Source organism: Pygocentrus nattereri, chromosome 3, assembly GCF_015220715.1.
Source record: "Pygocentrus nattereri isolate fPygNat1 chromosome 3, fPygNat1.pri, whole genome shotgun sequence".
NCBI classification, from domain to species: Eukaryota; Metazoa; Chordata; class Actinopteri; order Characiformes; family Serrasalmidae; genus Pygocentrus; species Pygocentrus nattereri.
In genome coordinates, this window is record NC_051213.1 from 20,918,317 (window position 1) to 20,943,156 (window position 24,840).

Genomic DNA, 24,840 nt, shown 5'->3' on the forward strand with positions numbered 1-24,840 from the left:
AAAAGGTGGTCATAAATGTGTCATTTATAAAAATTCATTAGACATAAATCAGAAACACAGTCTCACTTTCAATTCTTTTGAAATTATTTTCATAAACATAACCAATCCAATCACAAATAATAGCGTACTTAACCTAATTAGTATTTATAGGCCACCAGGACCTTATTCATAATTCTTAAAAGAATTCAGTGACTTTGTTGCAGACCTAGCAGTGAGTGCAGAGAAAGTAATAATTGCAGGAGACTTTAATATTCACTTTGAGATCACAGCAGATCCATTACAAAAGGCATTCTCATCTATCTTAGACTCTGTAGGCCTTACTCAAAATGTAATAGGGCCTAAACATTACTGTAATCACACCTTAGGTTTAGTTTTGACTCTAAGTGTTGACATACATAATCTAACTGTTCTTCCACAAACTTCAGTAGTTTCAGATCATTACCTAATTTCATATGAACTAGGTCTTAGTGAAAATGTGTATACATCACCCCATTATTGCATGAAGCATTCAATAACACCAGATACAGAAAAATCTCACTCTATGGTACAACAATGAAATACGCACCTTAAGACAGACAGTACGGAAATTAGAGCACAAATGGCGACTAACCAAGTATTAAGACTAACCAAGACTAACCAAGGAAGTATTTCACTCTGCTTTGAAGGACAGCCTTAGCAGGTACAGAAAGGCACTTATCAAAACACGCTCAGCATACCTGTCCTCACTTATCGGAAAAAAAAAAAAAAAACAATCCTAGATTCTTATTTAGCGAAATCGCTAAACTTACCAAAAACCAGGCAGGATCTGAACCTCAAATACCCGCCAACTATAGCAGCAATGATTTTATGGACTTTTGTAATAACAAACTCGAGAATACTAGACAAAAAGTTCAACCGATACCAGTAACCTACCCATCATCTGGTTTGGCTGAAAACAACACAAAATGTGGTTAAAGAAAAGAGACTGGAAACATCTGGTCAGAACTAGAAAAAAATAATATCTTCCTCAAATTCTGCAACATGCACACTTGACATGATTCCAACAAACTTATTTAAACAAATACTACAAGCTATAATTAAACCCATTTTAACAATAATTAATTCTTCTCATAGCCTAGGTCATGTACCCAAATCATTCAAACTAGCAGTGATTAAACCTTTGATAAAGAAGCCAAATCTTGACCCCAGCAATTTGTCAAGCTACAGACCCATTTCCAACTTATCATTTATTTCTAAGGTTTTAGAAAAAGCTGTAGCCCAGCAACTCTGTTCCTATCTACATAAGAACAACATATGAAAAATTCCAATCTGGTTTTGGGCCCCACCATAGCACAGAGACGGCTCTAGTTAAGGTAACAGGTGATCTCCTTCTTGCCTCTGATCAAGGCCACGGCTCTGCTGGTACTGCTTGATCTAAGTGCAGCCTTTGACACTATAGATCATTCTGTTCTCTTAGACAGACTACAAAACATGGTTGGAATTAGAGGAATATTGTTATCCTGGTTCTTATCCTACCTCACTGACTGGTTTCAGTTCATACAATTAAATAATATATCATCTAATTATACAAAAGTGAAATATGGAGTTCCACAAGATTCTGTTTTAGGTCCTCTGTTATTTACATTATACAGGTTACCATTAGGCTTAGTTATAAATAGACATGGAATTAGTTTCCACTGCTACGCTGATGATACACAGCTGTACATATCAGCCAAACCAGAAGATAAATCCAGATTAAATAAAATAGAAGATTGTGTAAAAGATAAGAAACTGAAAAACATGCTGCAGAATTTCCTTTTTTTTTTAAACACAGATAAAACAGAAGTTCTCCTTCTTGGTCCTAAGGCTGCTCGGAATAAATGCTCAGATTTAATGTTAAATCTTGCAGACTTCTCTGTAGTACCTGGTTCAGTAGCTAAAAATCTTGGTGTGACGATTGATTAAGATCTAACGTTTAATCAACACATGGGTAATATTACAAGGACAGCATTTCTTCAGCTTGTTGAGAAATGCGTTATCCCTACATGACGCTGAAAAATTGGTACACGCCTTTATATCTTCAAGGCTAGACTACTGTAATGCATTGTTGTCAGTATGCTCCAACAAGAAACTAAATAAACTTCAATTAGTTCAGAATGCTGCAGCTAGAGTACTAACTAAAACCAGAAGTTTTGATCACATCAGCCCAGTTTTATCAGCATTACACTGGCTTCCTATTAAATTCCGTATTGACTATAAAATTCTTTTATTGACGTATAAAGCCCTGCATGGTCTCTCACCGGAGTACCTGCAAGATCTTATTTCCCATTATGAACCACCTCGCTTACTCAGATCACAGGATGCTGGTTTTCTACTGGTTCCTAAAATTCAGAAGAATTCCAAAGCCCCCAAATTGTGGAATAATCTCCCAGTTAATGTTTGGGACTCTGACACCGTCTCAACCTTTAAGTCTAGACTGAAAACATATTTGTTTAGTTTAGCTTTTGATAATTAGCCTTCTCCTTTAGATAAAGGCAGGAGATCCAGGGGTTCATGGGCATAGAGGCTTATGGTAAACTGAGATGTTGGTGCTGTTGACCCACCACTTCACGCGATCACAGGTTTGTTGATGGTGGAGTGGGGGATCCCAGTGTCTCAGGGATCTCTCATATCTATGCTAACTTCTGGTTCTCTCCTTTTAGTTCATTAGCTGTTATAGTTAGATCTGCCAGGGTCATCTACCAGTGCAGTTTCTAAAGCTTTACCATCCAGTCTTCAAACAGAGATCCTCTTAGCTTTTATTTGGCATTTAGCTTATTAAATTATAAACACTGTTTGATCAGAGGAGGATGGGTCCCCCCTTGTGAGTCTTGGTTCCTCCCAAGGTTTCTTCCTCCAGACTGAGGGAGTTTTTTCCTTGCCACCATCGCCATTGGCTTGCTCACTGGGGGATATATGTTGTAACTGTGTGTTTTCAAACTTCTGTACAGCTGCTTTGTGACAACATCATTGTAAAAAGCACTATACAAATAAACTTGAATTGAATTTAACTACAGCTACAAATCAAATGATATACACTCAAATCAATACGCTCAAACATACTGGTTAATATGCTTTTAAAATAATATTTTTAAAAAGTGCTTTACCGCCTTTGCTGGACTGGTTATGGTTTTAGCTCATTACAAACCACCACAGCACTGAATGAACTGGGTGAACCTGAATTTGCCTATCAAAATGGCGCAGCACGACTGATGTCATCGGAATACAACCCCAATTCCAGTGAAGTTGGGACGTTGTGTAAAACATAAATAAAAACAGAATATGATGATTTGCAAATCCTTTTCAATCTATGTTCAATTGAATACACTACAAAGACAAGATATTTAATGTTCAAATGGATAAACTTTGTTTTTTGCAAATATTCACTCATTTTGAATTTGATACCTGCAACACGTTCCAAAGAAGTTGGGACAGGGGCATGTTTACCACTGTGTTACATCACCTTTCCTTTTAACAACACTCAATAAGTGTTTGGGAACTGAGGACACTAACTGTTGAAGCTTTGTAGGTGGAATTCTTTCCCATTCTTGCTTGATGTACAACTTCAGTTGCTCAACAGTCCGGGGTCTCCGTTGTCGTATTTTGCGCTTCATAATGCGCCACAAATTTTCAATGTGAGACAGGTCTGGACTGCAGGCAGGCCAGTCTAGTACCCCCACTCTTTAACTACAAAGTCATGCTGTTGTAACACGTGCAGAATATGGCAGCATATGTCGCTCCAAAACCTGTATGTACCTTTCAGCATTAATGGTGCCTTCACAGATGTACAAGTTACCCATGCCATGGGCACTGACACACCCCTATACCATCAGAGATGCTGGCTATTGAACTTCGCGCTGATAACAATCCAGACAGTCATTTTCCCTCATTGGTCCAGAGGACACGACGAGTGGTTTTCTGAAGTGTTTCTGAGCCCATGTGGTAATGTCCGTTACAGAATGATATGGGTTTTTAATGCAGTGCCGCCTGAGGGATCAAAGGTCACGGGCATTCAGTGTTGGTTTTCTGCCTTGCCGCTTACTTGCAGAGATTTCTCCAGATTCTCTGAATCTTTTGATATTGATATTATGGACTCTAGATGATGAAATCATTGAGAAACATTGTTCTTAAACTGTTGGACTATTTTCTCACGCAGTTGTTCACAAAGTGGTGAACCTCACTCCGTCCTTGCTTGTGAACGACTGAGCCTTTCAGGGATGCTCCCTTTATACCCAATCATGACGCTCACCTGTTTCCAATTAACCTGTTCACCTGTGGAATGTTCCAAACAGGTGTTTTTGAGCATTCCTCAACTTTCCCAGTCTTTTGTTGCCCCTGTCTCAACTTCTTTGGACTGTGTTGCAGGCATCAAATTCAAAATGAGTGAATATTTGCAAAAAACAATAAAGATTACCCGGTTGAAAATTAAATATCTTGTTTTTGTAGTGTATTCAATTGAATATAGGTTGAAAAGGATTTGCAAATCGTAGTATTCTGTTTTTATTTGTTTTATACAATGCCCCAACTTCAATGAATTTGGGGTTGTACTATCAATTGATACATGTACATGAGAATAGCAAATATTTCCATGTTGATGCCAATGCATCACTGGGCCAACTGACTGTACTTAATTGCACTGCAATATTTGTATTTTTCATTTGAGGTTTGTGCATAGTTAATTGTGAAAAACCATAAGCAGGTGTAAAAAATTCCTTCAGTAAGACAACTCATAAACCTGCTTTATCACCCATTACATCTCCATTGAGATAACGGTGGGCCCTCAGAAGCTCGGAGACGACACATACAGTCCTAAATCACCTCTCAAAAGCTTTTGATAAAGGATACCACGCACTGTAAAAAAAATAAATCCAACCAACAGCCGACTGAAAAAGTGGATTGATTTCAGGGTGAATTTAGATAAATTACTCACTATCTGCAGCTTGGCCAGCTTGCCGATGTCTGGGGGCAGGATCTCAAAGTCGTTGTCACTGAGATAGAGTGCACGCAGGGTAGCTGAAATGAGAGAAAGGGGGGAGTGTAAGACTGGTCTGCGTGCTGCAGGCCTGAGTGGAGCGCTGTCTGATCAATAGAGATGGTCAGGGTTGATTAATACTCCCTGTCCAGATTGTGTCTGTCTGAAGACCCATCGACACACAGACACAAAGTAGAACATGACTGAATATTCACAAGTATTGTGCACAAAGTTTACCATAAACACACAGGACAACTTATTCATTCAGTCAAAGAAACTGGTTAATGCAGCCTTGGGCAAAATAGAATCAAATAAATAACTATCATTAAATACTAAGGAAATGTTATAGGGCATCCAGTTCACCCCAGTTTTCTGATTAAGCCTTAAGATTTATAAACATATTTCTATTCTATTCTAAGAGAGTTCTTAGAAGCAAGCCCACCACTCTTACTCTCCCTCCTCCTCAACCTCCAGTGCGCTCTGCACTCTCTGATTGTCCTTAATCACCTGAACCTCATTCATTAATCAGATACATTTTAATTTGCTTATGGAATCAGAGGTAATATCAGAGGCTGGTCGTCAGCAGTGATAAACAGAGCAGGGAGGGTGTATGTAAAAGAGGGAGGAGGGGAATAAAGGACTGATTACTGTTCAGTACGTGCTTTCATCATGTCATCAGTATTAAAATAACAGCCCATTAACGGACTACAGCGCACCAGAGACGGTCAATGATCATCACTAGGCCTCTAATGGGGAAGGGTTGATTGCAATGATGACGACGATGATGATGATGATGAAGTTTAGTCAGTTAACTGCTGTTCTGTTTGAATTCCATTAGAGAAGTGAGTACTGCATAGTAATAGAAGATGCATGTGAGAGCAAGGAACTGACAGACAGACTCACTAAGGTAGAAGAAGTTCCCTGGCAGTGAGGATTCATTCAGATTGTTGTAAGTGAGATCCAGGACCTCCAGTGCTGGGAGAGAACCAAACCCTCTGGGCAGTGTACTCAACCTATTCATTCTAAACACACGCACACACATTACAAATTGACTCTCAACACAGATGTATACACAATGGTTACACAATCAGAGACAAGCAGAGGTGAACAATAAAGATCGATATCCCCTGATTAAGACTGATGCTACATGTACAAGCACTATGGCTGTCAATAACAAAAAAGTAACATCTAAATACAGTAAAATTTCAAAGATAGAAGTCTACGTATATAACTGACACATGCTGTCAGTTATGTATAGCACTGTGCAAAAGTCAGGCAGAAATCTTCATTCATTTTTCAAACACATTAAAAACATATTGAGGTCTAGACTCTGGGGCAGCCAGTGTATTGCTCTGAGAACACAAGCAGCTTTTTAGTTTGATTTGCATATCATCTTTTTTTTTATCAATTTTCTTAGCGTAGCAGGGAAAGGTTGGGCAGAAACACCTGTGGGTTCAGATCTGAAACAAGAGGAGAGCTTAAATATTTTTAATCTGTTTTTTTTTTGGTGGTCTACCAGGCCATGAACGTTAGGAGTCTTAATTTCTCTATTTTTGAACTCCAATTTTATTTTTAATACCCCTTCTTATGCAAGTACATTATAAATGAAGGGAGGTGTCTGACTTTAACACAGTCAAATATATGTACTCCTTGGTGAGTTTATATTGGAACATAAAAAGCCCATTATTAAACAGCTGGTTATAGCTGAAACAAAAATGACATTTTAAGGCTGTAAAAAAATAATTTAACTGTAAATTTTCCCTTTAATTTGGCCTTATACAGCCACACCCCATCTTCTCTATTTAATGGATAGGAACATTTAGTTTTCACCATTTAATGGACAGGAACTTGATGGTGGACTCCTTCCTCTTGGATGCTATGCTGAGACTTTTCAGTAAATGAGTACTGGTCTGCAAAGAGCTGAAGGTGCCTGACAATGAGCTAAAGAGAACTGAAGAGCGTATGTGTGTGCGCGATACAGAGAGAGACTGAGATCAAAGGCTGATTAACTCTGGCCACTTAAGCCTCTCTTCTCTAAGTCTATATGTCCTCCCCAATTTCATTACCCACCTTTCCCTCACAACACAGTGACAGCACACCCTTGCAAAAGACATACACAGTTTTGCAGCGGATTTAACAGATACAAACAAACTGATTCCGCTGTGTGTTTGTGAAGCAATTACAAGAGGCGGGGAATTGTTTTGACAAATGAGATCGAGTAGGGAGGCGTACACACGCACTCACGGCAGGACTCACTGCCACGAATACGGCGGCACGGCTTATGTTTTCAAGATTATGCCTGGAAATGACGCGCCTGACAGCAAATCAATAAAAATGTGGGATGTCAGATGCAGGGGGAGATTGTGGTCCTCCTTAATCCCGCGTGACATTGAGGAGGCCTCCTTCTCTTCACAAACCTTAGGGCTTAAAGAGGGCCCCTCAGGATTTAGGTGCTGGTAAACGTGCATTTTGCTTTGAGGCAGTGTGATGTGAACTGTTATGAGAATGAGAAAGCAAGTAGAAGAGTGCAACAGTGTTTGTGATCCCTTAACTACAACTCAAATCTGACATTTAATCCAACTGTACTATGACATTAAGTAGAAAACCAACGGGAAGTCAACCTGGTACATAACTCTTGCTTACCTGAATACATGCTTGTAGTTAAAGGCTACAACTTTAGCCAAATTAACATAGGTCTACACTGACTACTTTTTAGACAAGATTTCCAAATTAACATCAACTCTATCATTGATTAACATCAAGTCTTTTTTGTAACATGCTGATATTCCCAGTGTAGCCAGGCACACATAAAGAATGTGTGACATGAAAATTGATAATGCTGCTTTTTTGTGAACTAAACTACAACATTTTGGCAACTATTTTATTTATTATTACATTTAGTATTATTAATGTAAATAATGTTAATATTTGTTTTACTTTATTTACACAACATAGAGCACTTGTAATTAGTAAATCTGTAAAGTCTGCACCTAGTCACCAATATTCCTAAGTGACATTAATAAGTAAACACTATAAAGTGATAACTGCTGCTGAGTTTACTAATAAGATGGGACGGTTTAAAGTAGAACAGTTTACAGCAGAACATCAGCACAGAGGCGGAAAAAGCACCAGTATTCACAATTCATAATTCTTGCCATTCATAAATTCATAACCATGCAGTTATTATTATATTATGACAGTAATGAAAAAAATGTAATTATCTGAACAATTTTAACAGTAATGTTTCAGTCCTTGTGCTTTGAGTTACAATCAGTGATGTAAAAACAACGTGATAAACTAAGATGAGAATTTGTTGTGCGACTAATTAACAGACATTTCATTTTGCTTATGCTTCTATTTTGCACTAAATAATAAGGACATTTGTCACTGATTACATCAGTATTTTACTATACTTCAAGTCAAATGAGAAGACAACCTTTACAATTTTACTTTTATTTTACTTACTTTATTTTTTTTTTTAATGAAAGAAACCCTATATGATGTGCTATAAAGCATATAATTAAGTGAAGTAAAATGAGGTTACAAATGTTTTGTTTACAGCCTGATCAGCTGAATGATTATGGTAAAAGAAATAAACAATAACGGTAAGATTGGAAGGGAAAGTATGGAAAAATGCTTACCCTAGATTCAGGTGTTTGAGCTTCTGAAGGCTGCTGATCTGAGTGGGAAGCTCCTCTATTTGGTTATTAAACATGTTCAGCACCTCTAAATTCTTAAGGTCAGCAACGTTTGGAGGCACAGCTAACAAATAAGAAAAGTAGAGAGGGAGAGCAAAAAAAAGCATAAAAACAGAGCTTCTCAAATGTTCACTGTCATTAAGATGTTAATATAACAATTTTTATTTAATTCAAAGAATTCAAAAACACACATCTAGAATACAAGTTAGTCCTAGCCAGAGTTCAAACAGCACTGAGGGACAGGACAAAGGGCTTGCTGGTGACATAGCAGGGTTTAACTAGCTAATTATTAGAGCCAGGGCATGGGCACTCTGTCTTTGATGACTCAATTACAGGTCACTTGCCCAGCAATACATTTGACATTTTAATGATGGAGGCGTTTAGCATAACAGTCCTTTCCCTTCCTCCCCTTTTGGACGGTTGGCCTGCCTGCGCTCCTTAGACAAAGATCAATGAGGATAACGGGGCACCTATCTGATTACTGGCTGATCAATTGGCCTTCATTATAAAGGTGGGTGTGGGTTTACACAAACACCATGACGTGAATGACTTTAGAGAGATCAGCTACACCAAGCGCACCCATAGCATACTGATACAGTATCACAGGGACATTTCAGGGCTCTGTTATGGACCAGCAAACTGACACACAGTGTTTATCAATACTTCTGAAGGTCCTGATCTCATGTTCTTGGTTACTGTCTCTCTGTGCCATGATGTAGCATGCTGAAAGCAAAATTTGTGCAGTACAGTAAACAAATATATTTTTTTCTGATGCCACCTTTACTTTATAATCTACGCTTCACCAGCTCAAGGGAGGTGAACTGACTTTAAAGAATGTAAATCGATATCAGTGTTGTAGAGTGTGATGAAAGATGATCAATATTTGGATAAAAGCAGTACATCAGAAGCCACCGCACTCACTTTCTACTATATATAAATAATCATATAGAGTAATAAATAAGCATCACACACTGTAGTGAATTACACAAACATGCATGTGCTTATATGAATGTGAGAGTGAAGCGCATGTACATGAATGAATATGTGAGCTGAGGGAAGTCAAATGCCCTAGCCACTTCTCTGTGAAAGCACGATGCTCTTTAATAGTAAGGGTGATTGATAGTAATAAGTGAGCGCGACGTAAAGATTGGACGGTGGAGAAAGGTTTCAAACCTTTGGCCCTACTCTTCCTCTCTCGCTCTCTCATTACCTTGGCACGAATAGTGTCTCTCATTCCTGCCGGCACGGGCACTTTACTCAGCGGCCTCACTAATGAAAGGGTTCCAAATGTCACTGTAATTCCTGACTACCTTGAAAAGTTCAAAAAAATGGCACACTTTACATCTCTGCACTTTATGCAGACAGCCTGTGAAATGGGAGGATTCAACCATGGAAATAAGCAGTGTGATGATAAGCCCAGGGGTATACTAAGAAAAAGGGGGGAATAAAAAGAACTTGACAGTTGAATCTGAAATGACGGTATATCTACAATATATAGAGAAGCCCAATATAAACAAAATCAAGACGTAGAGATTACTTTTGCCTATATACACAAAGAGTGAGGTTCCAAGCGCTACATTACTTGACTTGATCACTGTTGGAGCATCTTAACCTACAAACAGATCTGAAGTCATGAATCTCTCCTCCAGGTGAAGAGACATGGTTGAACTTAATCTAATTAAGCAGCTTTGATCATCACTAAAAATAACACCTGACAAACAAGAGTGATATCACATTTTAAGATCTTCATGGAGATTACCATGATTTCAGTGCAAACAAACAAATCCTGCTCAATCGTTTACTGTAAACATGAAACCAAATATGCAGCTTTCCGCTTAATGCTGAAAGAGAAAAAATGTCTAGCTGAGGAAAAGTAGTCAGTGTATTTAATGCTGCTGTTGCCAGACATAACCATGGTCACATATAACCCTTTAAAGTGAATATGCCTAGACAATTAATTGTGAAAATTGCAGCTAACAACTGTAAAGCTGCAGTTACATTTTAAAATTACATTTTTGTAGATATATGCAGATATACGTTGTCATATATTTAGAATTCCTTTAAATGGTACAACCATATATTAACTATATATTAAGAGATTATATTATGTTTTTACAAGCACCTTTTAATGCATTGACTTCTCTGACTTCACTGCTCTTTGGCCGATGCTGCTCTCTAGTGGTGTAAAAGCGTATGTTTATGCCATCTTTTTAACCCTTTCAAGGAGGGCCTAAAGGCGACACATACAGGACTTCACTTGCATTTCTACACATTCATATAAAGAATGATTTGGAAAAAGCAATGTTTACTTAAATACTTTCTGGAGTCCCCACAAACTTCTCAAATAGGAGTAAAAACACTATCTGACTTCAATAACTTGGCATCAAAGATCACTAACATCAAGTCTAACATCACCGCAAGAGCTTGTTGAATAGACAGGGAAATACAGTACTTACTTGTGAGCTTGTTGTGGCTCAAGACAAGCTGAGTTATGTTGGACAAGGTGACTACAAGACACAAAAATAACAGGCGATGGTGAGATTGATTTCTGGCCATATAGTTACTGTGCTGCGTACAAAGCTGTTAAACTGCAAGGCCGACGCTAAGAAAGTTAACGCCACTGTGCTGAAACGCAAAAGAACTTTACAAATCATTGGTGAAGTTAGTCTGTCTAGGCTATTGGAAAGTTTTTGTCAAAAGATTACTCTGAAACGATGCGAAATCAGTTAGGAGTATAAAAGTACGTTACACGTTTAGTAAACCTGTTATAACTCACAGTTAAAGCCTTTACATAAAAACGTCAAAAAACGCTTAAACTGACGAGAATTCGAGGACATCTGAGGTGAGATACTCACACAAACCAGGAATGTCGAGCATGTTGGATATCCCCCTGTCGCACATATCCACTTCGGGGAGATTTTTATCCCTACTCTCCTCCACTATCTTCTTCAGAGATTTGGACATTTTCTACAAGGAGAGCAGAACGTCCGAGTCAAGGCGAAAACAGACACCGAGAGTGTGGAAACCGCTGCTAGTACAGCGTAGTAAGAACTGTGGAGAAGAAAGTTAGCTAGCATGCCCGATATAGCTACAGCTAACTACGCTAACAAGCTAAGTAGGCTAACAAGAACCAAACTGATAAGAATTGCCAGTTATTTACCTTGATGTGTGGAATGAATGTGCAAAAATGTCTTTAGAATATATATGTGGCCTCAGGCACAACTGCTCGCTGTTTCTAAGAGCGACAGCTCCGCTTCACACCCAACCGGAAGTTGATAGACATTCTCCACTCTCCATAAAAGGCTGCTCACTGCGAGCAGACCGGGGAGGGGTTTTCTGAGACGGATAAACATCTTTCACCAATCAACGACAGGGAAAAAGGAGCGGGTAAACAAAACCATCCAATCAAAACACGACTTCATGATCCGGCGTGTGCTTTTATTTTTCACCAATAGCCTTAAAGGAAGTGGTAACAGTAATGAGCTCCGCACTAAAGCAGTGCAGTGTGGATTACAGCGCCACTTCGTCTGCGGTCTAACGCAGTTTATGCATTACATGTTACTTCACAGTATAACAGTTAATGTATGTATGTACGTATGTATTATTATTATTATTATTATTATATTATTAATATTTATTGTTGTTATTGTTGTTGTTGCGTTATAATATAACAGCAACAACAACAGCAACAATAATAATAGCAATAATAATAATAATAGTATTAATAATAATAATGATGAACAAATATCGGCCTTAAAAATATATGTTCCCTCCTTAGTGCCTTAATGCCCTTAGTGTTCTTTCAGAATCAAAATGCAGACCCTACCCATGCATTATATATCCGAAAAGATCCAGACATTTCTTCTAATTAGTGAGGTAGGCTAATCCAGAATGCACTCATTACTGACACGGATGTTTCATATTCATAGAATGGGACACTCTGCTGCTGACACACGTGAGCCTAAGGTCACCATGTCCAATACCAAGGCTTCAGCTAGAGAGGAATAAACCCCCCAGCAAAACTGTGTTCTCCAGAGTGATGAAGCTCCATTTCATCCTTTGGGATGAGTTGGAGTTCCATTTGTGATGCAGAAGTAATCCAACACCAGTCCGGACCTCACTAATGCTCTTTTGGCTGAATACAATCAAATCCTCACAGCAACATTCCAACATCTAGTACAAAGCCTTCCCAGAAGAGCAGAAGCAGCAAAAGGGGACAAACTTCCTATAAAGCCCTTGATTTCAGAAGATATGTTGGAGGAGCTATAGATATATAGATATATAGTGTATGTGTATTGTATATAATGTAAGTTTATATTCAGTTATCATAAAAGCTTGATTAAGCGTATTTACAGTACAGGTATTCCTAAGCAGGTGGCTATACACAGCTGTTGTTTAGTACTATTTCAACTACTTAATGCGTGTCAGTTTAAGTTTACCTTACGTCGGAGACACATTCTTTGGCCAGTGTCCTAATATCCACACAAGGGGGGCTGCGGCAACCTGAGCCTCCTCTGTCTCCTCCTTTAACATGAAGCACCCTGACATGGAGCAAAGGTAAACCAAGATGCCTCTCCTCTCTTAGAAAGAGCTCCCTCCTGGCTGAAAGTGCCTCAGCATTGGACCACTGGGCTTAAACTCCCTCCCTCTCTTTCTGTCTATCCCTCTGTGTTCTGGGATAAACAGTAGCCTCTATTTTTAGGCCTGATTATATTTAGTGAGTGGTGAACAGATGCCTGCAGCATGGATGAACTTTGCTTTACTGAGAGAGATTTGAAGTGTCATTGAGTGGGCAATGTGCGCACTGTAAAATCTTTAACCATTCAGTCAGTCAATTAAAAAAAAAATAGTAGGAACCATTCAAAAAATAATAGTGTCAGTTTATACTGTTTATCAGTTTGATCAGTTTTGATCAGTTCTTGTTAGGACATGTGTGGAATAAGTCATGTAGGTCTCATGCTTGGTCCACTGTTCCTGATCACCTGAACACAGCTTTTTGAGAAACAGTGGAAGAGGATCAATAGCTACATATTTTAAAATCTTACCACTACACTATTAAAAATAGAGTTGCTTTTAAAATTCCAAGGGGCAGTAATGGATGCAGGAAAGTGTGCTTTTTAGATTATGGTCTCAAGTTTTCATCAGTATAAAAGCTATTTTATTGTAAATACATGATCATATTCACACAATTACTGGGAAGCTGAAGAAGAAACTAAGAAACTTTTGATGAAACACTCTGTAGATGATGATTCAGTAACAACCAAGAAAGCTGCAAAGCATCAAGAATGAACTTCTAATAAAATTGAGACCATAATCCTTATATTTGACCAAATCCTGCCAATCACATTACTACTCACAGTTATTTTATGTCAAGACAATACTATAAGTGAATACGTACAGTTTTTCATTTATTACTTTACTATTTTTCATTTTCTATGTCATTATTTGTTGTTTGTCTCAAAATATTTTAAAGATGAATAAACTGTTAGTTTGTGATTTGGTATAATTTACAACATTTCAATCTACACTGTATTTTTAATATAAGTGATCTAAAACTTTTGAATGGTAGTGTATGTTTTGTATAAGGAATGCAACATGCACTTAGAATGTGAGGTTAGTGCTAAACGCACTTTTCCTCCTTATTCCCATGCTCATTAACTTGAATTTCAAACACTGTTACAGCTGAGAAGTTCTCAGGAACTTTGACCTCACCAAGTTGATATAAAAACACTAACCATTTTCTAAAAGTGCTTCTGAAACTCTAACCATATCTAACCCACAGCACCCCTTGGGATGGTATGGTCTCACAGCTTTGTAGTTTGTAAAAATATTTTAAATGTTGCCATGGACCCCAAGTCCAAAACCGCTCCTCACACCTCATCAGATTAATTCTAGCTTTGTGTGAAGGTTGAAACGTGGTTTGTGCAAAGATTGGAAAGTCACAAATTAGTGCTCTGCATGTTTCTCCTCTTTTGAAGTGTGAATGTTATTGACTGTGTACAATATGGCTTTACACTGCCTCCATGGCCGTCTTGGGAATTATGGTCCTGTCTGTATACATCTGGATTTGACAGCATTTATCTCTCATTTTCAATCCCTTTCTTTCCTTCTTTCGCTCTCGTTCATTGATGGGTAGAGTGTGACGAGTCGACGGCCGAGCTGTCAGGGGTGTCGGCTAAGCTGACACATGTCCGAGGAGAAGAGCCGACCACACAGAGCATTTCAGTTATTGAGGCCTAAATTAGCCAGTCCAGTAATTCAGAACATTAACCACTCTGACAAGAGGTTTGGCAGGCATTGAGTGCTCATCCCATTTTTGGGATGAAAATGCAAATGTGACATGCAAAACAATATTTACTGCACTTATTCTCCTACTTTTCCCCATTTAATGTCAGATGAGGAATGCCTATGTTTGGACTTCTGCCTTATTTTTGCATCCACTCACATTCAAACTAACAGCAAATGCACCACTAAACATGTCTTTTTTGAAACCAGACACAGTATTAATGCAAAAATGGAAGAGCAAAGCCATTTACAGCAGGAAAAGAATGTATCCTTTTAACTGACACAGAGAGGCTGTGGGTCCCACACCAAGAGCTATTTTTATACAACTTAGGCACAGTCACTGTAGCAGTACAGTAAACAATATTTTTATTTTAAAATAAAAATATATATTATTTATATCCATAATTCATTTACCAAATCTACAAATATATGAGATGATCGAACAAAGGAATCAAACTATTTATATTTAATTTGTTGGTAAATACTGCGTTACATGATATTGTTTAAATTATTGAGAATCTGTTTGTAAACTTAGATATAAGTGTATATGTGTGGATGTTGTCTGGATTTCTCTTCAGCTGCTCCATGTGAGCCTGAATCCAGATGGCAACACAACAGACTGGGCATGGAACACGATGAAGACATGATGTGACGAGGCTCTGAATGGGGCTATATTTGTCTCCTACGGGGCAGAAAAAAATAGAAAACCATTATAATCTGAGTATAATATATGTCTAAACGACCAAAAGCAACTATCAGCTAATATTTTTTTAAACTTTAAATGCATGGATATTTTGCTATTTAGTCATACATACAGCATTATTCACTACCCAGTATTTATAGCTAACTTAAATTGATTAATAGACTGCAAAGATAATGTAAAACATTTTTAAAAATTTAAAAATTTGTTTACAATTAATCTAAAAGAACACACAATATGTCAGGCGTGCAGGTAAGGCTTAATAAATTGTTTGTTCATTAATAAATTGTTTCACATTTATGGGCTAAGGAATTCTATATTCTTTAACAAACTGTTCCATACCGCTCCACAGTATGGCCCAACAGGAGGTGAGCTGGCATCTGGTCCATCATAAAGTTTCAGATAGTTGTTCTGGCAGTCTCCGGGGTCATCAATGCTGATCTGGTTGAATGTGACTGTCACCACTCTTCCACTGGGGGCCCTGATACCCCACTCACAGTGAGTGCCATTGGCATAGGTGCCAGGGAAGTCTGGACTGGTAAAGGAGCCATGATCTCCATACAACTTACCACCGCAACCTGAAGAGGAAAAAAAAAAATCAAATTTGCAATGTTTTTTCTTCTCTTTACCCCTATTTAAATTGACAAAATTACATTGCATAGCTACAAACAGCAGCAGCAGCCATTGTAAAACATGACTGTTATCTGTACTTTTGTCTATAGTCTATAGCTTTTATCACTAATAAGCCCCCATAAAGAAGCCTACTTGAGATTAGTTAACAATTCGATGTGATTTGAGACTCTGTGGTTTAAGGCTGTGATGATTTAGGCATTCAGTTTTACCTACATTAGCCTCATAGATCTAGTGCAAAATTAAAGAAGCAAACTTCGGACAACAAGCATGTTTTGGTTCATAAAATGTTTGAGGGAAGGAAAAATATCGAAATGTTATTTCTGGTCAAGCCATGGCTTTAACGGGGTGGTTTAATCACAGACATGGCGATTCGTTTTTTTAATATTTACTCACTGTATGGAGAGGAGGTCCAGGTGATCTCAAAGCCATTGCGGGCAGCAGAGAAGTCACTCTGGAAGCGCAGGTAGAGTTCATTGGATCTGGGAAAGATGGGACTGGGAAGTGTGCTCCCACAGTATTTTCCCAGAAGTGGAGCTGAAGCTGTGCTGCCATTCCTTATCTAACACACAGAGAAAAACATATGACAACACAGGACAACAGAAGTTCTGCAACATATTCCCTGGCTGACAACCATGTGATATTACAGTCCTTTGAAGGTGCTGTATATAGTATTGCCAGTATATATATATATACCTACAGACACAAGATTATTTTTTAAAACATGTTCATGACATGCTGCATCTCAGATCATCCTTACCTCGAGGAAGTCAAAGTTGCAGGAGGGGTGAGATTCTACGTCAAAACTGTCAAAGAACAGGGAGATGGAGCTGTTCTGAGGTGCACGGAGGACAATGATGCAGTCTACTTCATGGGGATAAACTGCAGGCCAGCCAGGACTCTTCAGGTAACCATAAGCCTGCTCATACTCCCTGCTACATCCTGTAGATTACATTCACAAATAAACACAAAATCATTCACGCAAACAAAATAAGTAATTAATTAATACATCTCCACTGAGAAACAAACACAGCTGACATACCTGCCACCTGGTACGTCAGACTGAAGCCATTCCCAGTCATAAAGGTGTCAGAGTGAAAGGTGAGGTGCATGGTACGATCATAGCTATAGAAGTCAGGGATGTTGGAGTCTGAGCCACAGAACTTATGTGCCTGTCCATAGTCTCCCTAAAACACACCAAATTAATAGATCAGGCCAAAGCACAGCTGGCTGTATTGTTCCTAACTCCAAAATGCAATGATTAATCTGAGGAAGAGCTAAACTGTATTGGGGGGAAAGTACACTGAGATTTTTTAAAATGTTTTTGTAATAAATATTGTGCTTTGAATAAAACCAGCCATTAGGGATTTACTTTGTGTACTTATCTCCCGGATAAATGGTGAGGGTTGCGTCAGGAAGGGCATCTGGCATAAAACTTGTGCCAAAACTATCATGCGGATCACAAATATGATTGCCATACCGGATCGGTCGAGGCCTGGCTTAACAACGACCGCTTCCGGTGCTGTTGACCAGCAGGTTGCCGGTGGAAATTGGACTACTGTAGGTCGAAGACCATCAAAGAGGAGAGGAGGAAGGCAGGTTAGAAGGCAGCGAGAGAGAAGGAAGGCAGGAGTGTGGAGGTTAGAGTAGGGACTCTGAACATAGGGACAATGACTGGTAAAGGCAGAGAGCTTGCAGACATGATGGAGAGAAGGAAGGTAGATATGTGTGTCCAGGAGACCAGATGGAAAGGAAGCAAGGCCAGGAACAGGTGGATTCAAACTGTTCTATCATGGTGTAGAGAGGAAGAGAAATGGAGTAGGCATAATCGTAAAGGAACAGCTTGTAAAAAGTATTCTGGATGTAAAGAGAGTGTCAGACAGGATCATGCGCCTGAAGTTGGAGGTTGATGGTATGATTTTGAATGTGGTCAGTTCATATGCACCACAGGTTGGTTGTCAGTTAGAGGAGAAAGAGGAATTTTGGAGTAAGATGGATGAAGTGGTAGATGGTGTCCCTAGAGAGGAGAGATTAGTGATTGGTGCAGACTTCAATGGACATGTTGGTGAAGGGAACAGAGGGGATGAAGAGGTGATGGGTATGAATGGTGTGAAAGACAGAAATGCAGTAGGTCAGATGGTTGTAGATTTTGCAAAGAGAATGGAAATGGCTGTGGTGAACATGTATTTTCAGAAGAGGGAAGAACACAGGATGACATACAAGAGTGGAGGGAGGTGCACACAGGTGGATTATATCCTTGGCAGGAGATGTCACCTAAAGGAGATTGGAGATTGTAAAGTGGTACCAGGGGAAAGTGTAGCAAGGCAGCATAGGGTGGTTGTCTGTAGAATGAGATTAGAAACAAAGAAGAGGAAGAGAGTGAAGACAGAGCCAAAGATTAGATGGTGGAAGCTGAAGGAGGAGGATGGTTGCAGGCAGTTCAGGGAAAAATTGCAACAGGCCCTTGGGGGCAGTGAGGAGCTACCTGAGGACTGGGAAACTACAGCTAAGTTGGTGAGAGAAACTGGCAAGAATATGTTGGGTGTTTCGTCTGGTCAGAGGAAAGAAGACAAGGAAAGTTGGTGGTGGAATGAGGAAGTCCAGGAGAGTATTCAGAAGAAGAAGGCAGCTAAGAAAAAGTGGGATAACCAGAGAGATGAAGTAGGCAGAAGTACTGTGAGGATAGTCGCATAGCGAAAAGAATGGTGGCAAAGGCAAAGGCTCAGGCCTATGATGAGCTGTATGAGAGGCTGGACAGTAAAGGAGTAAAGGACTTGTATCGTTTGGCTAAACAGAGAGATAGAGCTGGAGAGGATGTACAGCAGGTTAGGCTGATAAAGGATACAGAGGGAAATGTACTAGTGAGTGAACAGAGAGTGTTGAGTAGATGGAAGGAGTACTTTGAGGAAAATGAGAGAGAGAGGAGGACAACGGAGGGGAGAGATAGTGGATCAGGAAGTGCAGAGAATTAGTAAGTGAGGGCACTTTTAAAAAGGATGAAGAATGGAAAGGCAGTTGGTCCAGATGACATACCTGTGGAGGTATGGAGATGTTTAGGAGAGAAGGCAGTGGACTTTTTAACCAGGTTGTTTAACAAAATCATGGAGAGTGAGAAGATGCCTGATGAGTGGAGAAGCAGTGTACTGGTCCCCATTTTTAAGAACAAGGGTGATGTGCAGAGCCGCAGTAACTACAGTGGTATAAGGTTGATGAGCCACACCATGAAGGTATGGGAAAGAGTTGTTGAAGCAAGGCTAAGGTGAGAGGTTCAGATCAGTGAGCAGCAGTTTGGTTTCATGCCCAGAAAGAGTACCACAGATGTAATTTTTGTGTTGAGAGTGTTGGTAGAGAAGTACAGAGAAGGTCAGAAGGAGCTACATTGTGTCTTTATGGATCTAGAGTAGGCATATGATAGGGTGCCAAGAGAGGAACTGTGGTACTGTATGAGGAAGTCCGGTGTAGCTGAAAAGTATGTTAGGGTGGTGCAGGACATGTATGAGGATAGTGAGACAGTGGTGAGGTGTGCAGTTGGAGTGACAAATGGTTTCAAGGTGAAGGTAGGTTTACATCAGGGATCAGCTTTGAGCCCCTTCTTGTTTGCAATGGTAATGGAAAGGTTGACAGATGAGGTCAGGCAGGAGGCTCCATGGACCATGATGTTTGCAGATGACATTGTAATCTGTGGTGGGAGTAGAGAGCAGGTGGAAGAGAATCTGGAGAGGTGGAGGTTTGCACTAGAGAGGAGAGGAATGAAGGTCAGTAGAGACAAGATGGAATACATGTGTGTGAATGAGAGGGAGGCAGGTGGAAAGGTGAAGATGCAAGGAGTAGAGGTCGTAAAGGTGGATGACTTCAAATATCTTGGGTCAACCATCCAGAGCAATGGACAGTGTAGAAAAGAGGTGAAGAAGAGGGTGCAGGCAGGATGGAGTGGGTGGAGATGGGTGTCAGGGCTGATGTGTGACAGAAGGATAGCAGCAAGAGTGAAAGGGAAGGTTTACAAGACAGTAGTGCGTCCTGCTATGATGTATGGTTTGGAGATTGTGGCTCTGTCTAAAAGACAGGAGGCTGAGCTGGAGGTGGCGGAGATGAAGATGTGAGATTTTCGTTGGGAGTGACAAGGATGGACAAGATTAGAAATGAGCAGATCAGAGGGACAGTGAAGGTGGAGCAGTTTGAGATAAAGCCAGAGAGGCCAGGTTGAGATGGTTTGGACATGTGTTGAGGAGGAATAGTGGATATATTGGGCAAAGAATGTTGGAGATATCGCTGCCGGGTAGAATGAGAAGAGGTAGACCTCAGAGAAGGTTTATGGATGTAGTGAAGGTGGACATGGAGATGGTTGGTGTAAAAGTAGAGGAGGCAGTGGATAGGGCAACATGGAGGCAGATGATCCGCTGTGGCGACCCCTAAAGGGAGCAGCCAAAAGAAGAAGAAGAAGAATTGTGCTTTGAATAAATAGTTATACAGTAGTTTAGAGGAGGGAACCAAGACTCTATTTTAATATTTTGGTTAGGGTTGCACAATATGGGTAAAAGGCATATTTCAATGATATTGGTACATATTGTGATTGCAGTATACTTTCCAATATGCCAAAAATACAAAAATGAAGCTTTGATCTGACCTACTGAAGGATTGGCCTACTTTTTTTTTTTTTTTATTATTTATGTTTCTTGGATCATGTTATCCAAGCACCCGAAAAATATCTGTGATTGTTTAGGAAGCTTATGGCATACAACAAAACAGGGTGATGGCTAAAGGCCAACACTGCAATGAATAAAGAATAATATTTTGTGCAGCACTAGTCTGAAGTCTTCTGTTAACAAGGTTTGAGGTGCTAAACAATACACAGTATGTTAGTTTTACCACAGGCCAGTCCTTCATCTCCAAGTAGTTACTGGAACAGCTCTGGCTGGGTTGCAGCTGGAAGTGCTGGACCACCACTTTCACAGTTTCCTGTGCAGGAGCATCCAGGATCCAGCGGCAAGAGGTAAAGGCAGGGTATGGGTTGGGGTAAAATGGAGAAGTGATGGTCTGAGACGTGGATGTGGCATTATATATTCCTCCACACAGTCCTGGGCAGATGCAGAAAGCTACTGTTAGCATGAAGTTAGACATGTGTCTGCCGTATTAGCGTAACCTGATCCATTCATTTGTTAAAATTACAAACGTAACCTGATAGAGTTATTACTGACCTCTATAATTTTATGCAATGTGCTGCAAAGTCATGCAATGTTCACTATTTTTAATTACTTGTCAAAGTATTAAATGTATATTTAACATTCATTCAAAACTTGCTTTGAGAAAAATCATGCAGAGTAGAAAGCTGTCTTACTGTCAACTGCACTGTAGGTAGCATTAAAGCCACTGAAAGCCACTGATCCATCTGTGACAAAGTGCACTGTCAGAAAGTGACTAGCTGACACAAAAGGGGCAGGTATTGTGTTTCCACAGAATGTTCCAACCAATGGGTAATTCACACTGTCACCATCATAGATCTAAAGAAAGTAAAGAATAAACAAAGATAATATCCTTACAGCAATAAAGTGTCTGCGTATTGTACACATTTCTTTAAAGATGGGTTTTGTATATGATGCAATTATTAAGATAGTTTTGTCCGTACCTTGACATAATCATATCGACACTCTGAGCCAAAGCCACCCTCGAGATCAAAGGTTGCAAACGTGAGGTTGACAGCTTTATTAGTTGAAACAGCAATGGTCCATAAACAGTCCATGTAATGCTCGTACTTTCCATTAAAGTCAATGTCAGGAGAACCAAACATCCCTGTGGAGGCTGTGAGGTAGCCTCCACAACCCTGCTGAGGTCCTGAGAGAGCAAAAGAGACACAATGGAATTATTCAGGTTTCCTAGTGTGCTGAGATTCTGTGAATAAACAGCAGATGGCAGTAACTGTCCACCAATCCATCTCCATACATTTATCACATCAAGAATGCCAAATGAGGCACATTCAGCTCATTAAAGTCATTTAGCATTTCTAGTAATGCAAAATTAATAATCAAAATTGTTCTTTAAGAATTTACAGAATTTCCAATGGTTCCCTCATGTTATAGTATATCTGTTCTCCTCCAAATCTCACTCATTCCACTCAGTGCTATAATCAGTAAATCCTAAAGGAGTGAAATTCCTGAACCAAGGGAAATGTGATGGAATCTCATTATATGTAAAAGTAGCTGAGCAGGAAAAAACAGGCATACATGTAGAGCTTTCTGGTGCAATTGCTAATCTGAGTTTATGACTGACTTTAGTTTTTCACATACAAGAATAATGAATGCAAAACTGTGTTCTTGTAATAAGCTTGATGTATATGCAGAAAAAAAATTACATGAATGTTAAGCTACAAATGTCAAACAAAGAGGAGAATCATACAATAACAACATTGCTCTTTTTTCAATATTTTGAGGCAATGCTCAAGACATGAGCAGGCAGCTTGTTTTCTCTCACAAAGACAAACTAAAAGAGTGCCATCCAGGCCAGTTCTCAAAGTCTACATCTTCTTATTGTGTTCTGATCAGCTTAAAGAAACTGGCACACTGGACAGTTTGAGGAACAAAAGCCGTTTTGAAGCAGCAGGCTCTGAACACCCTTAATCTGCCCTTCTATTCTCAAGCCCCTTTGTAATGCCTCAGGATGACTCACTCAGCAAATATGCTTGCGTTCCTCTTCTATTGCAGAGCAGATTAGGGAACTGCTAATTAGGATTGGCACTAGGTCCCTAAACGACCCACAATTTTCTGTGTAACATATGTATAACAATGCAATAATATAATGATGATAATGGTAGCTGATCAAAAAAGTTCGGTGTATTCAGTGTGATTTATTTGGTTTGCAGAGTGACAAGGAAGCTTTTGCAAGAACAGACAATATACCTAAAGTTTCTCTGTATGTTGCCCTCCAGCCTTCACCATCCACTGATGCATCAGTTCTGAACACGATAAACATCTCATTGGTTGAAGACTTGAGATTGGGGGGGACTACAGTGCCACAAAACCGTCCTAGAAGTGGAGCCAGGGTGTTTGGTCCATCATATACAGCCACATAATCAAAGGCACAGGTTGAAGAGGCTTCAAGGTGGAAACTGTTGAATCTAAGAGAGCATGGAGCAAATTTATATTAATAATGAGTAATACACAATAGTCTGCAAAGTCATCGGCATCATATATAGCTGGTAACAAAATGGGACCCCTTTAATAGATGTGAAACTGAAAAGGAAGCACTTCCTCTGAGACACAGGCACAATGAATAATGCATCTCTAAAGTAGTTACACAAAGGGTCTAGCACCTGCAAGGGAAACAGATGGAGAATCCCAGCATGTATTTTTCACTGTACAGCAGGGTGTCTCACTGCAGGAACAGAAAATGGAGGACAGAACAGAGGAAGGTAGTGGATGGAAGCAAAATGAGAGTCAGCTAAAAGTCTTGTAAGTGTTCAACTAAATGACATATTGCACTAAAATAACTTATTGCACTCATGGAGTATTAAGACTTTGGATTTTTAATTTAAAGCGTGTAGGATGTCTTGATATATGACATGGAAAGTCTGGAAAAATGGTAATAACAATTTGCATTCACATCTTCCCCAACAGTTGCTTGAAGACTGAACATGGCTGATCCAGTGTTTTGTGTGTATAACAATATGAGAACTGCAACAACTTATAGCCTCTGCTCAAGTTTTGAGTGTTCCGTGTGAGTAAAAAAATAAATCATTTAGATTTCACCACAGAGTAATTAAGGTAAAACACTCACTTAAGTTCGATGATTCGATTATCTCGCACAACAGTGTGGTAGGTGCAGTTCATATTGTGGTGGTAGTTGATGATGGAATGAGTAGGACTGCTAACTGACCCTGAGGTGCCATTAAACACCCCTCCACATGCTGTAAACAAAACAGTGACATGATTAAACACAAAACTATACTATATGTTTGAAGAAATGTAGATGATCAGCAGCACCATCTTTGCATCTCTCTTACAAAAGACAATGTATCTGCATGAATTTAGTCATTTTTATCAATGAGGCATTGCATTGTATGTCTAGGTGATGCTACACCCCTTTTTGCCTAGTAACTTGTTCATAGACTCTCATTCACATTTTGCCCCACTATAAATCTCATATAGAAAATTTTCCAGAAATCCATCATTAAATGATTCATTAGAATGTGTTTCCTCTGGCAAAGAAGGGGGGGGGTGTATATTTCCTGCATGACACAAGTCACAATGTCTGACCAGCATACGGGTCAGAGTTCAGACAGCCTTAAATTTACTGGGCCTATTGTTCAGTATGAATTGTCCTGCCATTCAGAATTAATCATTTGTTTTTGTGTGTGTGTGTGTGTGTGTGTGTGTGTGTGTGTGTGTGTGTGTGTGTGTGTGTGTGTGTGTGTGTGTCTGAGCACAGAGGAATCTGTTACAGAATCCCTCTGCATATATGCATATTCCTGGCATTTGGAGCCCTGTCACAAATCCCCTCTAATTGTTTGAAAAGTGCAGAGTCCCTCCATTCCATTCATTCCACAT

General features: G+C 39.4%; 2 protein-coding genes across 3 annotated transcripts in view; both read right to left on the minus strand.

Annotated features, from left to right (window-relative positions):
* rsu1 (Ras suppressor protein 1) overlaps positions 1-13,256 on the minus strand; it is a 35,637-nt gene extending 22,381 nt beyond the window's left edge. Inside the window, exons 1-6 of one of the 2 annotated variants that reach the window (XM_017700357.2) lie at positions 13,128-13,256; positions 11,544-11,655; positions 11,145-11,195; positions 8,632-8,752; positions 5,894-6,012; positions 4,949-5,031 (exon numbers count right to left, since the gene is read on the minus strand). In XM_017700357.2, the coding sequence (XP_017555846.1) occupies positions 4,949-5,031; positions 5,894-6,012; positions 8,632-8,752; positions 11,145-11,195; positions 11,544-11,655; positions 13,128-13,145 (504 nt within the window). In that variant the 5' untranslated portion in view covers positions 13,146-13,256. Of the gene's footprint in view, positions 1-4,948; positions 5,032-5,893; positions 6,013-8,631; positions 8,753-11,144; positions 11,196-11,543; positions 11,656-11,848; positions 12,111-13,127 lie in introns of those variants that run through there. The other variant, XM_017700358.2, reaches the window with a different exon arrangement.
* A 2,168-nt stretch (positions 13,257-15,424) lies between these two features.
* cubn (cubilin (intrinsic factor-cobalamin receptor)) overlaps positions 15,425-24,840 on the minus strand; it is a 42,076-nt gene continuing 32,660 nt past the window's right edge. Inside the window, exons 58-67 of the mRNA XM_017700354.2 lie at positions 24,071-24,200; positions 23,194-23,411; positions 21,927-22,132; positions 21,639-21,801; positions 21,170-21,378; positions 17,346-17,490; positions 17,064-17,245; positions 16,700-16,865; positions 16,016-16,251; positions 15,425-15,655 (exon numbers count right to left, since the gene is read on the minus strand). Coding sequence (XP_017555843.2) covers positions 15,548-15,655; positions 16,016-16,251; positions 16,700-16,865; positions 17,064-17,245; positions 17,346-17,490; positions 21,170-21,378; positions 21,639-21,801; positions 21,927-22,132; positions 23,194-23,411; positions 24,071-24,200 — 1,763 coding nt within the window. The 3' untranslated portion in view covers positions 15,425-15,547. The remainder of the gene's footprint in view (positions 15,656-16,015; positions 16,252-16,699; positions 16,866-17,063; positions 17,246-17,345; positions 17,491-21,169; positions 21,379-21,638; positions 21,802-21,926; positions 22,133-23,193; positions 23,412-24,070; positions 24,201-24,840) is intronic.